Source organism: Oppia nitens, unplaced genomic scaffold (genome assembly GCF_028296485.1).
Source record: "Oppia nitens isolate AA-2021 unplaced genomic scaffold, nextdenovo-longstitch-racon4-pilon3 scaffold3_pilon_pilon_pilon, whole genome shotgun sequence".
In the NCBI taxonomy this organism is placed as follows: domain Eukaryota; kingdom Metazoa; phylum Arthropoda; class Arachnida; order Sarcoptiformes; family Oppiidae; genus Oppia; species Oppia nitens.
The window spans coordinates 6,344,501-6,360,014 of NW_026533221.1; the positions used below are offsets into that span (position 1 = coordinate 6,344,501).

The following is a 15,514-nucleotide window of genomic DNA, read 5'->3' on the forward strand; positions in this document are numbered from 1 at the left end:
ATGTCCACATTATTCAATATAAATTAGCTTAAAATAATTTATGTATAGGTTTTTAAAAATTAACAAATAAAAACAATACAAAATTAATAAACTGCTAATAATTTATAAATGGCACAAAATTTCTGATACAATTCATATTACTTTATATTCATAAAACAAACTATTTATACGAATATAGGAGTATCTTAAAACTCGACTCATTTCAACTGTTTGACTATTGATAGTATATATTATATATTAAATAACTTGTAAACAATATTTTAAATTTAATAATTACCAAGGGCATAATTATAGATAATATTACATTGAACATTATTCTAATTGGTTATTTTTATTATTTGTACAACAAAAATAATCACTTTTGTCTAGTAGTCGATTCTATTATCTAGTTAATTCTACAATTAATAAAAAATTTACCAATTAAAATAATGTTCAATGTAATATCATCTATAATTAAGCCCTTGGTAATTATTAAATTTTAAGTATTGTTCACAAGATATTTAATATATTATATATAAACTAACAATAGTCGAGCCATTCAAATCAGTCGAGTTTTAAGATAATCTCATAAATAAACCAAAAAATTATTGAAATAAGTGATAAATTTATATAATAATCATTTAGTATTAATAGTTTGTTTATTCAGCAGTTTTTTAATTAATTTTCTAATTAATAGTTTTTTTGATATCGTAGTTAATTTTAAATTTTTCTATTATTGATATACATTTATTCTGTACAAATACATTACACAATTTTAAAATCAATTATCAATTATTTAAAAATTTTAAAGTACTTTTTTGATGACTTGTTAATGTCTATTAATAGCTTTAAACAAAAACTATTAACTTATTATATATTTTATTTTATTTTATTATTTAATAATTTATCGATTAATTGTAATAAAAATTTTGTATTGAAGAGCAATGCAAAAAATAGTGGCAATAAGTTATCATCAGACAATAAGGTGACCAGCATAAGCAATAAGTTACCGGCTCATGGCAAATGGCATTATGGTAATTTTTGAGTTTATTTAAAAAAAATTAATATGACATACAATGTATATATTATATATTGAATATTAAATATTAGGTGAGAATTGGCCGAATCACGGCTGGAAAAAGTGCGGCGGACAACAACAGTCACCCATTAGACTCATATCGCAAAACTCCGAGTCCCGTGAAATGCATATTAATTTTAGAAACTATAAGAAACCCATAAAATTAGCTTATATTCAAAACAATGGACACACCGGTAGTTATTTACTAATAGTTATTTATAATAAATTATTCATATATTGTTTAATATTAGTTCAGATTGGATTTGCCGATAAATTTAAAATAGCAGTTTATGGTTCGGGAACTAATTTTCAATCATATTTATTCAAACAAATGCATTTTCATTGGGGTAGTTATAATGGTGTCGGAGCTGAACACCTAATCGATGGATATAGGGGTCCATTGGAGTTGCATTTAGTTCATTATAATAAAAAATATGGAGACTTTGATACGGCTATGGATAAAGTTGATGGACTTGTCGTTTTAGGTGTTATTTTTAAGGTTTGATAGCACACACATACAAATTATAGATATTGTATTATTAAGTTTAGTTAATTCTTTCATAATCAATGAAAAAGTATAGTTAACTTAATAAAATCATAGAAATACTTTAGTAACTTAAAGATTATTATTGAATATTACAATACAATTATAATGTTAAAGTATTTTTATGAATTTGTCAATGAATTTTCCTATAATAATATTAATTGATATTATTTTTTAATAAATCAGATTAGTTCCCGAAATAATCGTTTTATGTCAACTGTAATAGAGTTAGTCAAAGAAGTTCCCAAATATAATGATAGAGCCTTTATATTGCGTTCATTTACATTGCGATCATTGTTACCGTCGAGAATAAAGCCTTTCTTTGTCTACAACGGTTCCCTAACAACCCCTCCCTGTCATCAAAGCGTTTTGTGGTATTTAATAACATTTTCTTTTGTTTAGTTTTTATTTTTCGAAAACATTATACATTAATAAAATTAAATAATTATATATATATTTGTTATTTAAGGATTGTATTCAAGAATAATGCAAATATGGGAAGTGTTCAGGTAAGTCATTTTAATTATAAAAAATTTATTAATGTAATCAATATTTTTTACAATCATATAATTTACTAATATTTTGATTGTTGTTTATTATATAATATTTGAGTCAAAGCTAAATAGTATTATTATACTAAAGAATATAACAATACATAACACATATGTTGAGCACAAAACCGGTTCTCTTTCCTCTATTAGATAATTTGTTATATATTTTAACTATAATTTCATTTTAATTTTATATAATTACTAAATATAATTAAAATAATCTAATAATAGGAAAAACAGTTTCGAAAGTGTCGGTCCGAAAATAATAATCCAAAAACAGGTCGCAAAAAAACCATTTCAAATAACTTCAGACCCATTCAGGCTCTAAATGAAAGACAAGTCTATATCTCGGCTTAACTATTAAAATGTTATTAATATATTAATACGAGTCCTTTCTCTATAATATTAATTATCTATTTTTACAATAATTATATAAATTATTTTTAAAAATTACAAAATTATAAAAAGGAATGTTATGTAAAAAATGTAAAATAGTATATAAAATAAATAAAATGTTATATTTAAAGTCACTAATGAACTGTACAAAATTATATAATGATAATAGATTTTTTAAATCATTTAAAATCAAATGTGTGATTGAATTGAGATTTTTATACAAATGATGAGAAGCCTGGAAGTGGTGCTCGACTTCCGGCCATATTATTCACTATAATTCGACCACCATTTAGATTAACAGAAGGACAGTCCAATTCACTATCTTCTGATGCATTAATAGCAATGGCAGCTAAATAGCTCGGTGGTGGGGGAGCAGGAGGTGCTGGTGGATCACGAGTAGGCATAGAAAGTCTATGTTGTGTTGGCACTACATATTGTTTAGCATTTCGTTTCCATGATGGCTGTCCTTTCCTGAGTGTGTCGTTAACATTGGCGTAATGGTTAACAAAATGATTGGCAGCACTCATGTCTTCGTGATCTGACTCCGACTCTGGACCCGAACTACTCATTTCACTGGGTTTTTCGGTAAGACTCTCACCGCTACTCTCATAAATTCCGGCTCCTTTGATATCATCGTCGTCTTCTTCATCAGAATAAGTGATGGAACCGGGAGATGGTCGAGGGGGTGACTTTGTAGCTGCTATACTGGTCACTGTATTTAATGTTCCATTACTTCGCCTTTGATGTGTTAGTGTATAATTTTGTTGTCTCATTTCAAACCCAGAAGGATAATGTGTATCCATATTGTCATCCAAACCAAAGCCTACTTCTGAAAGTCTATCCTGTGATCCCTTAATCATTTCTTGTTTATATTTATTAGCTTTATTTTTAACACAAAGTACTGCCACTACCATAATAGTTATGACAACACTAAGACAGGCGCATAGTATAACAAACCAACTTTCACTGCAAAATTAAAACAAACAAAAAATAGTTTAGTTTTAATCTAAATTATAAATTAAAATTACAAACCGATAATAAGGCATACGAGCCCTCAGTTCCAAATGAGATGGTGTCTGTATAACAACGGCACCGATAACTTTATCGGGATAAGCGGGTTCACTAATGCCGTAATCATTCATTGACATAACACGAAACGTATATTGAGATGAAGGCGCCAAATGAGTGAAACTGATTTCAAATCTTTCTTGATGTCCATTCTTTATTTGTGCGATCGGTTGCCATTCAATAGCTCCCTTTACATTCAAATTATTTGCTTCAATTAAATATCCCGTTATATGTCTATAGTCGGGATTCTTCCACTTTAATTTAACGGATATCAATGTTTGTGTTGATATCACATGAGTTGGTGGTGGTGGTGATCCCGGTTGTGGACCAGTTGTTACTGTAGTTAATAAAATATGATGATAGTTGTTAATTAATCTTTTAAACAATTATCGTAATAGACATACCGTTTCCAATGGTTTCTGGTCCGGCACCAGCAGATGTTTCAGCTCTAATTCTAAACGTATACATAACTCGCTCTCGCAGTCCATTAACCACTAAATAGCTGTCATTAATCTTTTGTTTAACTTGTTTACTGAAATCGTTAATAAGTGTCTCATATGTGATATAATAGCCCAGAAGTATACCATTTGGTTCAATGGGTGGTTTCCATGAGACCTTTACCTGAGACATAGTAATCTCAGAAAAGACAAGTGTTCCCACTTCTCCGGGAATGTCTTCTTTAGTTTCAATAACAATAGCACGAGAACGCGGTCCATCTCCCGCTGGATTAAAAGCGGACAATTGTATGCTATAATTTGACCATTTATTTAGATCCAAAAGAATAAACGACTCAGTAGTGTCGGGAACTATTTCCATCATTTCTCGCGGCTGTTCTTGATATATGTGTCGATGAGATCCCAAATCATAATTTTTATATTGATAATCAATTAGCTGCCAATAAAATATTTTATATCCCATAATTAGACCATTTTGTTTGTTTTTGTCGGGAGCACTCCACGTCACTTTTACTTCAGTTGATGACAACGCTGTTGTTGTTATATTCAATGGTTCTCCAGTTGGAACAGCTAAATGATAATTCAAATAATTAGCAATAATGTCGATTACATTACAGTATATGTCAATAACAATCAATACAAACCTTCTCCAACATAAACTACTTTTGGTTTACTGGATGGTCCGTCGCCCTGACTATTATAAGCAATCACTTTAATTTCGTAGTGTTGGTCGCGCTCTAAATTTTCAATTGAAAAAGACGTCACATTTTTACCCCTAACCAAACTTGAGGGACAGTTAGATGAGACGCCCTGTTGTGATATAATACAATAATGCACTTTATAACCGGCACCACTTTCGTCTCCATTCCAGTCGGGAATTTCTGACCATTTGACAGCAACAGATGTGGTTGTATAGGGAGAGACAATAACATTAAGAGGTGTCTTATCAGGTTGTGCTGGAAGTGTTCGTGTGATCGGCGACTCAAGACTCCAACCACTGTCGCCGATATCATTCGTTGCTTTAATTCTAAACTGATATGTCGTAAATGGTTTTAAATTAGTAATTGTGTAGACTCTAAGTGTTGGATCAATTTTGGTGGGATATGTCCACCAGTGTCCTCCTTGAGATGAGATTTGTGCCGTATAGAAGCGCAATGGTGCGTAACCATCACGACCAGGAGTCCAGCTAATAGTCACTTGACGGGAACTAATCTGTGAAGTGCTAATCAATGGCTGAGAAGGTGGTGAAGGCAATTCTCTTGAGTTAGTCGTATAGACGAGCAATTTGGCGGCTTTACCCCAACCTTCACTAGTTTTGGCGGTCACGTCAAAGATATAGTATGTTTCAGGTCTCAGGTCTAGAAATCTATGCGTGCGATCAATTGATGCAAACTCTTTAAATATGGATCGTCTAATGTCTTCATCACTCATTTTGTATGATATCCTATAAGCTAATATCTCTCCATTTGGTTCTAAAGGTATGTCCCATTGAATTCTGGCTGTAGTTTGAGTGACATCAGGAAATGTGACATTAGATGGTGGCCCCGGAACATCTTGGAATGTATGAACTGTTGTTGAGGTACTATAAACACCATCACCGGCATGAGTATAGGCACAAACACTTATCCTATATGTGGTATATTTCTTAAGTTCGGTTAAAGTAGTGGTTCGGGTTTGATTGCTCTCAATTATTTTATATTGCGTGCCATCGATTTGTTTTGATGACATGTATTTAACTTTAAATCCTTGAATTATACCATTCATGTCGTCATTGGCTACTTCTCCCCATTCGACAACAATAGTTGTAGAAGAGGTAGCATTAACTTTGACAGAATCGGGACCAGCACTGGGTGTTGCCTCACTTGTACGCTGAACTATAAGACGACTGCCAGTTGAAGATCCGACATCATTAAGCGCATAGACCTGAACACCATAACGAGTGTACTCATCGAGAGATGTTATAAGATATGAATGCGAGTGATAATCGTCGGCAATAAATGAATGAAGAGTAGAAGAAATGCCTTCGTCATCATTGATTTGCATCCAAGTAATGTTATAACCTCTTGGATGTCCATACCATGATTCTGGAGGCAATGGTGTCCATCGCACTCGTAATGCAGTCGGAGATATTGATCTAAGTGTTACATTCATAGGAGGTCCTGCAGGCAAGGCTTGTAGTGTTTGAAATGGTGGCGACAATTCACTGGGTCTTAAACTTCTTCCCACAACATTAACTGGTATTAATCTCAACCGATATTCAGTATATGGTCTTAAATTATAAACAGTTATTGCATCGGGTTGTGTGTGATTTGTCGACTCGTAAATAACAGACCAATTGGCGTTTCTAAGTCTAAACAATTGACTTTCAACGATCCACTTATTTATGGAGGCGTTTCCATTAAAACCAGGAGTAAATTGAAGAACAACAGAAAAGGCACCGATATTAGAGATGGCCAAATGGGTTGGTGGCTGAGGCAACACTGGAGGTACACTGCTTTGAATTGTTGAACTCTCAACAGGTCCGGAACCTACTTGAGTCCACGCATTTATCTCAAATGTATAGGCAGTTTGAGGCTTTAGGTTTGATATAATTATATCGTTTTGATCATCCGTCAGATTTGTTTGTATCTTTTGACCGTCATTAGCACCGACGGCATAATGTCTTAATGTATATCCAAGTAATTTCCCATTAATACGATTAGGTGGTGACCACAACACGTGAACACTTTTATCCAGTATATCTCTAAACTTAAATTGTGACACTTTTTCAGGTAAATCTTGAAGTGTCGTAACAACAATTGGATGGTCAGTTCGGGGACCATCGCCTGCACTTGTAAAACAGAGCACTGTTATGTAATAAGTTGTATAAGGTTCGAGACCATCCATTAAAGCCATTTGTGCTCTTTCAGGGAAAGGAGAGGGTGGTTGTAATGACTCTTTGTATAGTTCTGTATATGGTATGGACGTATCGTTTGATTTCCACGCTTGAAGTTTATATCCCTGATTAATACCATTAATAAGCTGAGGATCGGGTGAATTCCATTCAATACGAATAGAAGTTGAGTTAATGGCAACAGCGGACAGTTGTCTTACTAGACTGGCTGGTCGGCCCTCTTTGGTTCGAACAAATATACTTTGACTATAAACCCCGACTCCCATTTCATTATAGGCTGCAATTTGAATTTGATAATTTTGCCAAACAATTAGATCATCCAATAGATACTGGAGTTGGGCAGAATTAGTTACATTATGTTGATACCATTGGGTGTGCTCAGCATAACCGGCCAACTTATATCTAACAATAAATCCCATTAACTGTCCATTAAGTGATTCAGAAGGTGGTGGTTGCCATTGAATCATAATAGCTGTCGAAGAACGAGGCGCACCAACAACACCAATAGGACTGGCACTGGGAGGCTGTGCGGGAAGTGTTATTGATGGTGAAGTGGCAGCACTTGGTTGCCCTTCGCCAACATTATTAACAGCACTGACACGGAATTGATAAGTCATGGCTGGTCTCAGATTAGTAAGAAGTATAAAGTTTTGTGAAGCAGATATGTTGACCGATGCTGTGGTCCAACTGTGCACTCCATACATAAAATCATCGTCAGCGCTGTCATTATCACCATTTGTTTGACTCAATGTCCTCATTTGAACCACATATTTGATAATAGGACTGTTGCCATCAAAAGGTGGACTCCAACTCACATTCACGAGACCACCATTAATGTTGAGCTCTGCCCTCACATTAGTTGGCAGATGTGGTAATTCAATAACATCGAGCCGAGCACTGCGCTCTTCAGCCCCAACATCCGACTCTACCCGACACGTGTAAAGCCCAACATCAGTATTTCGAGCCTAAGATAAACATCATTAATAAATATCTTTAACAATACAATAATCCCATAATACCTGTTCAATTCTAAGTGTTCCGTCGGACATGACTTTTACACGAGAACTTGCGGTAGCATTCCGTCCATTAAAAGTCCACAGAATTTTAATGGGAATCGACGGGTCGTGTCTTACTTTGCATTGGAGTTCAGCTGTTGAACTGAGAATAACTTTGCTATCAATAGGCGGCTGATCTATATGTGGTCGCACTGGTAAATCACGGGACGGATCAGGTGCTGAAACAAAGTGGCTATTAATTTGATAAAAATTAACAAATAATCATAACTTACCAGATCTAAATGATTGTATATTTTCTATTGTTATTAACAATAATAAAAAAGGTTGAAAAACAAATCTAAGTTTCATATTTGCTTGATATTTATCGTTTCAATTATAACTTTAATTGTTTTAACCAAAAACTAAATGAAAACCTAAAAATATAAAATCATTATAATTGAAGTTTTTTGTCATATTTCAAGTCTAAATGCTATATCATTGTCCAACCATTTAAAGGTTGACATTGCAATCAATGACTATTTTATTTAACAGGAAGACAGTCAATAAAAACAAATGTAATTCAATGTTATATAAGTAAATGCATTAATCTGAATGTTTGGTCAAAAAGTCAATTATTGTATGTGTAAAGCATTGTCTTTTAAATTGATTGCAAGTCATAATCATTGCATATATGCTATCAACTGATGTAATACTAAAACAGGTGAACAGTTATGATAAGTAATGTTTCGTATGTATTGAATGAAGCAATAATTATATTGTTGTGTCCGACACACCCAAACCAGTCTTTGCCTATCTCTCTCTCTCTCTCTCTCTCTAACAACGCATACATTCACCTAAAACCCTAACCAACAACACCTATACTTCCTTTAAGACATACGTTTAAATGACTTTCAATTTTTGTGAAAACTCATAGCGCCTAACAAAGTGAATATAAAGTACAATGCATTAAACTTAGCGGCTTTTGCTATCAATTTTTAGTACATTATAGAAAAGGATTGAAAATCTATAGTATTATCAAAAATTATTTTTTTTCACATTTATGTCCACCTATAGTGTCCAATGAACACAATTCCTAAGTTTAACAATCATATTAATATAAATATTTAATTATGAATAACATAAATGAAAATAATTATTAAAATAATATGGCATATAAATCATATAAATAATGATATTTATGTTATTTTTATAAACAATAATATATTATGATTATCCTTTAGAAATAATTTTTTTCTGACAATAAGTGTAATCAATAATCAGATGAAAAGATTAATAAAACATTTATGATATTTAAAATAATTAACAAAACTAATTATAAGTTATCACTTAAATATGTTTTGATTATTGAGACAACTTTTTTAAAGATAAAATAAAATTATTGGCATTAAGTGTCAAATCAATACATTACTGTAGTAACCAAAACAATAAACTATAAGTTAATGTCATTAACTGTAAGTTTTTAATACAATACTGTATATACTGTAGTAATAATCAGTGAATACAACATAAAAACAATATAAAAGACAAGTTGTCATTAAATTGAGTTAATATTTCAATCATTAAATGCATACCACTTGTGGTTAACTGTGTTTACGATCATTGAGTCGATGATCATCGCGACCGCAACCATCAAATCCATACATTTTCATCTATTTATTATCACTTTTATTTGGTCCCAAACATTACACTAAACAAACTAAAGTATTAACACATTATAAAGTTGAGTAACAATAGGCTATAAGTTAGTGAACAGTATATGATATTATTAGACAAATAGTTATACAATATGTATATAAATATCAACAAAACAATTGCATGTATTTTATTATCATTTAAAAAGACATTCAATAATACATACAATAATTGAAAGCATTTATTAAAACTATTTGTAAAACATTTTCAATGATTGCGAAAAATGGAGTTTCAATTCAAATGAGTGACCAAACAGTGATTCGGGGGTTTGATTGTGGGTTATGTCAGGACTGGTACTCCTATTCAATATTACACTATTCTCTATAATACTAATGCATTGCTTTGTTTGTTCAACGGTTGTGAACCAAGGGTTGGACACTATAGTCGAGAGTCACTCATGTATTGTAAGGAGTATTAAGACTAACATCTGATTGGTTGCAAGTTTTCAATGACCTCAACTCAGGTTCAATTAACTTACCATTTGATGCCCTCTATTGGACTCCAATGTTATCATATGTTTCAATACTATCGTATAAATCAATTAAATAGTTTTCAAACTTATGATAATTAATTAATTATTAAAATATATTGCTATGAATGCAATATTTTTGGTTACTTACAAATCGATGATTATTATTATTATTACAAATCAAATATGTACTTACATATTACAATTATAAATAATTTAATCATAAAATTATAGAGTATTTAATACTTGTATTTTTAATTTTTTAAAATTTTTGTCAAATTGTATAATATTTATATAGTTTTTTAAAAAATTGAGTTAATTTATAACATTATAAAACGTATGTTATTATTATTATTACTAGAATTTTAATGTTATTAAATGTATTGTATATTAGGAATCAGTAAATCTTTTTTTTTGTTAAGTATTTAAATTCAGTGATAGTCTGTGTGGCATATGTTCACTATTACTGTATTGCAATGTATGACAAAACAGTAAGGAATGTATGGGAGAGAAGTGCCGGTGAGAGGGACTGGTATGTCAATTGTAATGTATTATATTATGAAATATTCTAATGATTTGAATGCATTTTTAACAACTGTCCCGGTTTTGGGTCCCTCACACTGTATGACACCTAAAGTATGAAACAGATTAACGATAGAAATATTTTAAGAATTTTCACTATATCTGTGAAAAACATTTAAATTCTTTAAATATTCATTGGATATAATAATAAAGTTATTTTTAAGTTACGGTAAATAACATAATTTAATATTATTTAAAATCAATTCAAATATATAAAATATACACACTTTAATTATTAGTTATTTATATTGATTTTATTTTGATTACATATAATCTTCAAACATTCTCATAAAGTTTTCTAACTTTATTAAGTAATTGTTGAGATCCGTAGTGATCGGCATATAAATCAAGTGATTTCTTAGCGTAACTGAAACTCATATCGTAATGACCCATCTTTTCAGCCAACAGTGCCTGATTGTAGTGCGGCTCATACCTGTTAATTAATTAATAAATTGTCGTTAATTAATATTATTATTATATAACATATCTATCATTGAGTTTTTAAGATCATGGCTTAAAACATTTGAATCTTAATAATAATAACAAATAAAAATTACAAAATCTTACAAATGTTTGCCAATTGTGGCGGAGGTTTGGAAGTAAGCCTTTGCCTGTTGTATGTTAGTAGTGGTGGCATTGCTTTTACTCATTTCAATGACACCTAAATTATTATAGGCTTCCGAGTGATCATTGTTTGAAACTAAAGCTAATCTAAAGCATTGAGACGCCAATTGTTTATCACCCGAACCAATAGCCAAATGTCCGATATTATACCAAATATCGGCGGTTACGTCATCAGATTCAGAAAATATGAGCGCTCTTTCAAAACAAGTGATGGCCATATCAAACTGTTGGGACAGATAGCAGGATAGGCCTAAATTGTTATATATTTGTGTATTACAGGTTCCCATTTGAAGGATACGTCGGTAATAACGAAGTGCAATCTCTGGCTGATCGTTATAAAAGTGGTTGACTGCTATTGAGGCGATGGCCTCTATATTGATGGCATCATAAGTGAGTACTTCTTTATATAGTTTGATACTATCGTCCATTTCATTCATTAATTCATGAATTCTCGCCGCATATGTCAACAAATATGTTTCGCCGGGATATTTGTTAAGGCCTTCACTGTATACGTCTAAAGCAGCCAACGGTTGATCCAATCTCTCATAAACTTTACCCAACCATAGATACACTTCAACCGGTACTTCATTATGTTTGAGAGCCGACCGAAATTGTTTTTCTGCATCTCTAATCATTCCTAACTTATAATAGCATTTACCTAATTGAACCTAATATTTGAATTTAAAGTTTTAATAAACTAAATGTAAACTAAAGTGTATTAAACTAAATGAACATTACTTTCCAAAACCAATCCTTAAATTGATTGACTTCAGTAGCTTTTGCAGCCAATTCAAGAGCAACTCTGATATTATTTTCTTGGAAAAAGATGTATTCAAACAATGGTTTAGCTAATGTAGGAATGGCTGCATATTTTCCGATATTCAGTCGACTCAAGTTAATGAAAGGTCCGTCGGGTTGTGTTAGCATAGATGTCGTTCCCATTCTCACAAATCTTCCTGAAGACGAAGTCAATGGTCGGGCAGTTCTTGCAGTTCGCGGTGTTTTTAATGCATTTTCCATTGTTCCCAGTCTTCCCTGAGTGCCGGGTCTAAGCATTCCTGTTAATGGACGGCCAGACTGTGTGACCGGTCTTATAGATTGACTCGTTTGCATCGATCTTGCAGTTGGTAATGCCTTCAATGAAGTTCCGGGTCGGGCTACTTGTGCTATAGCGTTATCATCCATAAGACTTTCTGCAATTCCCTCCTCATCTGCTTCAAGATCGTCAACATATACCTGTTCTGTAAGACTTCTTAGTTTTAGACACCAAAATGCCTATATATATCAATATATACAAAAATACCACATCTGTAGTAATATGATTGAAATAAATTAACTCAATACTACAAAAATAGTTTTAAATAAAAAATAATCAATAATTTAAATAAATGCTGTTATTTGAACATTTCATTTACTGTATGTAAATTAATTTGAAACAATACATGTACTTTAGACTGTATGTAGATTTTAAATTTAATTATTCATGAGTATAAAAAATAGATACTAATAAAATGCATAAAATGCAATTAGTTTTTACGGTACATTTAATTTTATTTCTAATATCAATTGTGTAAACCCTGAGATACAGGTAAGCATATTCTATATAAATCTCTAAAATTTTTACTTTATTTATAGTATTTATTTTAAATCATTTTATTAATTTAATTTTCTATTATTTAAGACATAATGAACAATAAATTTAACTATAATTAAACATTTAAAAAAAAGATTTGCCTTATTTAAAAAAAATTAAATTATAGTGTAATAAATATAATATTATTCTATATTGATACATTAACAATTAACAAAATTGAATTATTTGCTTAAAAATTTATATTAAATGTAATATTTAAAATTAACACAACAAGAAAAAATTGTAGTAAAAAATATATTGTAATTTCAAAAATAACAATTTATTTAACAGACTGATGATGTGCTTTAATTAATTTTCATTTAACATAACTTAAGTACTGGTGAAACCTAACACACAAATAACTATTACTTAAAACAAGAGGTCATCAAAAAAGTAACACTTTTGCTAATTATTTTTCCAGCGGTTGAATACAAATGAATGTCTAAAATATTTAAATCTCGAGTAAGGATTCACTTAAATTCATTGCAAACTTTTCGTGATTTTTTTAATAATCTATTTTACCTTTTAGTAAAATACATACAGTTTTATATTTTTATTTGTTACTAAAATTTTTATTAAAAATTATTCTAATAGAAGAAATTTAAGATTTAAAAAAAATATAATGAAAGTTTTATAATATTTTTAAATTCATAATTTTCTAATATTTATTTAATAAAATCTAATTAAGTATACAAACATGTAATTTATAAAATGTTATAAAATTTAATTTGAAAATCATGAATTTTATATATTCAATACTATATAATACTGTATAATATTTTATATACATTTATTTCTGTACTTATCTGTTGTTGTAATCGTAAAATATTTCTTATGAAAGAAATGTTATAATAATAATAAATACAGTATTTGTAATAATAATAAATATTTGAAAAATTCTTTTTGTGATAATCAGTATTTAATATAAAAAAATACTATATTTTGTTGTAAATAACATAAATATTTTATTATGGATTCCATAAATTCTCAATTTTAATGTATTACTATAATAAATCTTTAAATAATAATAAGCACTTATTTTTGAGGTTTTTTATTGTCAATAAAATTTTAAAATTTTCAAGGATGATAAATTAAAATACCAATTAATTTTTTCAATTATAAAATTAATTAAAAAATATTATTATAATTTTCTGTAAATTTTATTGAAATTTTCAAACAAATTATACAGTATTTGTTATAATTCAGAATGTTTTTAAAATAATATAACGTTTAATTGAATTTAATATTTAAATGATATTATATATTATTACTAAATTATAGTACTGTATATATTATATATGAATTTACAGTATATATTAGAAAATGACAATTTAATTAATTTCATAGATATTTGACATTATATTACATACAATACCTGATCGTATGGATTGGCATCGAGTGCTTCATTGCATACTTCAATAGATTTATCAAATTTTCTTCTTTTAAATAAATTTATAGCAAAAAATAATGGATCCAATTGTTCCATACTTTTTAAATATAAAAATAGTCATCCGATTTCATATAATTGTCTTTAATTTATATCATATCAACCATTATTACAAACTTTGCTATTTGTTATGCTTTTTATTATAGCTTAGCTTCTCTATGGCAACTCATCGATCAAAATAACTAAAATATATTATTATAATTTGTAGATATTTTTGGTCACAAATAAAATACAAAGAACTAACACAACAATGTATTCATTTAATAAATTAAATGCATTTTATTAGATTAAAAGTTTTCGATATAATTTTTAATAACATATAAATTAATTTATACAAGTGTTAACATTTAATTAAAATAATTTCATTTATTATAACATATTTGTGTGTTTCACAATATTTTATAATTATTTTTGTAATGAGTGAAAATCGCATCAAAATTTTGTTGTTAACATTTTTATTAAATATTATCAGTGGTGTCATTAATATACTGAAAATTACAATATTATGTTATCATAAGATATAAAGTGCATAATTAGGTGCATAACATCTTTCCATGTAATGTAACGCTAATACAGTATATGTATAAATTCAAAATAATTAATTCACACAATTTTAATATTTATTTAAATCATAATTAAAATAATCCAATCAATGACAATCATAATAATAATAATTTTGTCAATGAATTGAATTAAATTTTGAAATGTTTTTTGATTGTCTACTAAAAAAAACTAATTCTGATAAAAGAAATAAATCATAAAGAGTTTAATATAAACCAAATATACTATTTTAGAGGCATATCGTGTGAGTGTTTGAGGCAAAAGGCACATCAAATATATTGTTTTCATAATTAACTTGAATTATGGTTTAAAAGATGTAAAACATAAATAAAAAAAATTATCAATCATTATAACACTGGGAAAACATTGAAAATGTAGAAAAAGTGAAATAAATAAAATAAAAAATTAAAGTAAAGTAAATACAATAAATGTAACAATAATGTGAAAACAACTCATCAAAGTTGTCAATACAATGATTTCATTATATAAACTTATATTTATAAAAGGGTCGGAATGTTGGATACGT

General features: G+C 29.4%; 3 protein-coding genes across 3 annotated transcripts; 1 reads left to right on the plus strand and 2 right to left on the minus strand.

The window, feature by feature from the left end:
* The first annotated feature begins 428 nt into the window (after positions 1 to 428).
* Positions 429 to 2,509, plus strand: LOC128958016 (carbonic anhydrase 6-like). The gene is made up of 6 exons (XM_054303830.1): positions 429 to 464; positions 920 to 1,013; positions 1,090 to 1,251; positions 1,309 to 1,556; positions 1,788 to 1,997; positions 2,384 to 2,509. Exons 1-6 carry the CDS (start codon positions 429 to 431, stop codon positions 2,507 to 2,509), a joined length of 876 nt encoding a protein of 291 aa, XP_054159805.1.
* A 238-nt stretch (positions 2,510 to 2,747) lies between these two features.
* Positions 2,748 to 10,048, minus strand: LOC128958748 (protein sidekick-like). Its single transcript, XM_054304670.1, has 8 exons — positions 9,839 to 10,048; positions 9,552 to 9,676; positions 8,253 to 8,393; positions 7,984 to 8,198; positions 4,716 to 7,929; positions 4,021 to 4,641; positions 3,581 to 3,953; positions 2,748 to 3,514 (listed from the first exon to the last, which is right to left on the minus strand). The coding sequence occupies exons 3-8, from the start codon at positions 8,326 to 8,328 to the stop codon at positions 2,764 to 2,766; spliced, it is 5,250 nt and encodes a 1,749-aa protein (XP_054160645.1). The 5' UTR covers positions 8,329 to 8,393; positions 9,552 to 9,676; positions 9,839 to 10,048; the 3' UTR covers positions 2,748 to 2,763.
* A 951-nt stretch (positions 10,049 to 10,999) lies between these two features.
* On the minus strand, positions 11,000 to 14,466 carry LOC128958018 (tetratricopeptide repeat protein 8-like). The gene is made up of 4 exons (XM_054303833.1): positions 14,356 to 14,466; positions 12,086 to 12,622; positions 11,291 to 12,015; positions 11,000 to 11,156 (listed from the first exon to the last, which is right to left on the minus strand). Exons 1-4 carry the CDS (start codon positions 14,464 to 14,466, stop codon positions 11,000 to 11,002), a joined length of 1,530 nt encoding a protein of 509 aa, XP_054159808.1.
* Positions 14,467 to 15,514: the final 1,048 nt, after the last annotated feature.

Excerpts from the sequence above, each read along its gene's own strand:
- LOC128958016 (XM_054303830.1), top strand. The coding sequence starts at position 429 with ATGTTCAATGTAATATCATCTATAATTAAGCCCTTG. Across the intron at positions 1,557-1,787 it reads TTTTAGGTGTTATTTTTAAG|ATTAGTTCCCGAAATAATCG; the intron begins GTTTGATAGCAC and ends TTAATAAATCAG. Across the intron at positions 1,998-2,383 it reads ATTTAATAACATTTTCTTTT|GAAAAACAGTTTCGAAAGTG; the intron begins GTTTAGTTTTTA and ends ATCTAATAATAG.
- LOC128958748 (XM_054304670.1), bottom strand. The coding sequence starts at position 8,328 with ATGAAACTTAGATTTGTTTTTCAACCTTTTTTATTATTGTTAATAACA. Across the intron at positions 7,930-7,983 it reads GAACACTTAGAATTGAACAG|GCTCGAAATACTGATGTTGG; the intron begins GTATTATGGGAT and ends TGTTTATCTTAG. Across the intron at positions 3,515-3,580 it reads GCTCGTATGCCTTATTATCG|TGAAAGTTGGTTTGTTATAC; the intron begins GTTTGTAATTTT and ends TTAATTTTGCAG.
- LOC128958018 (XM_054303833.1), bottom strand. The coding sequence starts at position 14,466 with ATGGAACAATTGGATCCATTATTTTTTGCTATAAATTTATTTAAAAGA. Across the intron at positions 12,623-14,355 it reads ATGCCAATCCATACGATCAG|GCATTTTGGTGTCTAAAACT; the intron begins GTATTGTATGTA and ends TGATATATATAG. Across the intron at positions 11,157-11,290 it reads GCCACAATTGGCAAACATTT|GTATGAGCCGCACTACAATC; the intron begins GTAAGATTTTGT and ends ATTAATTAACAG.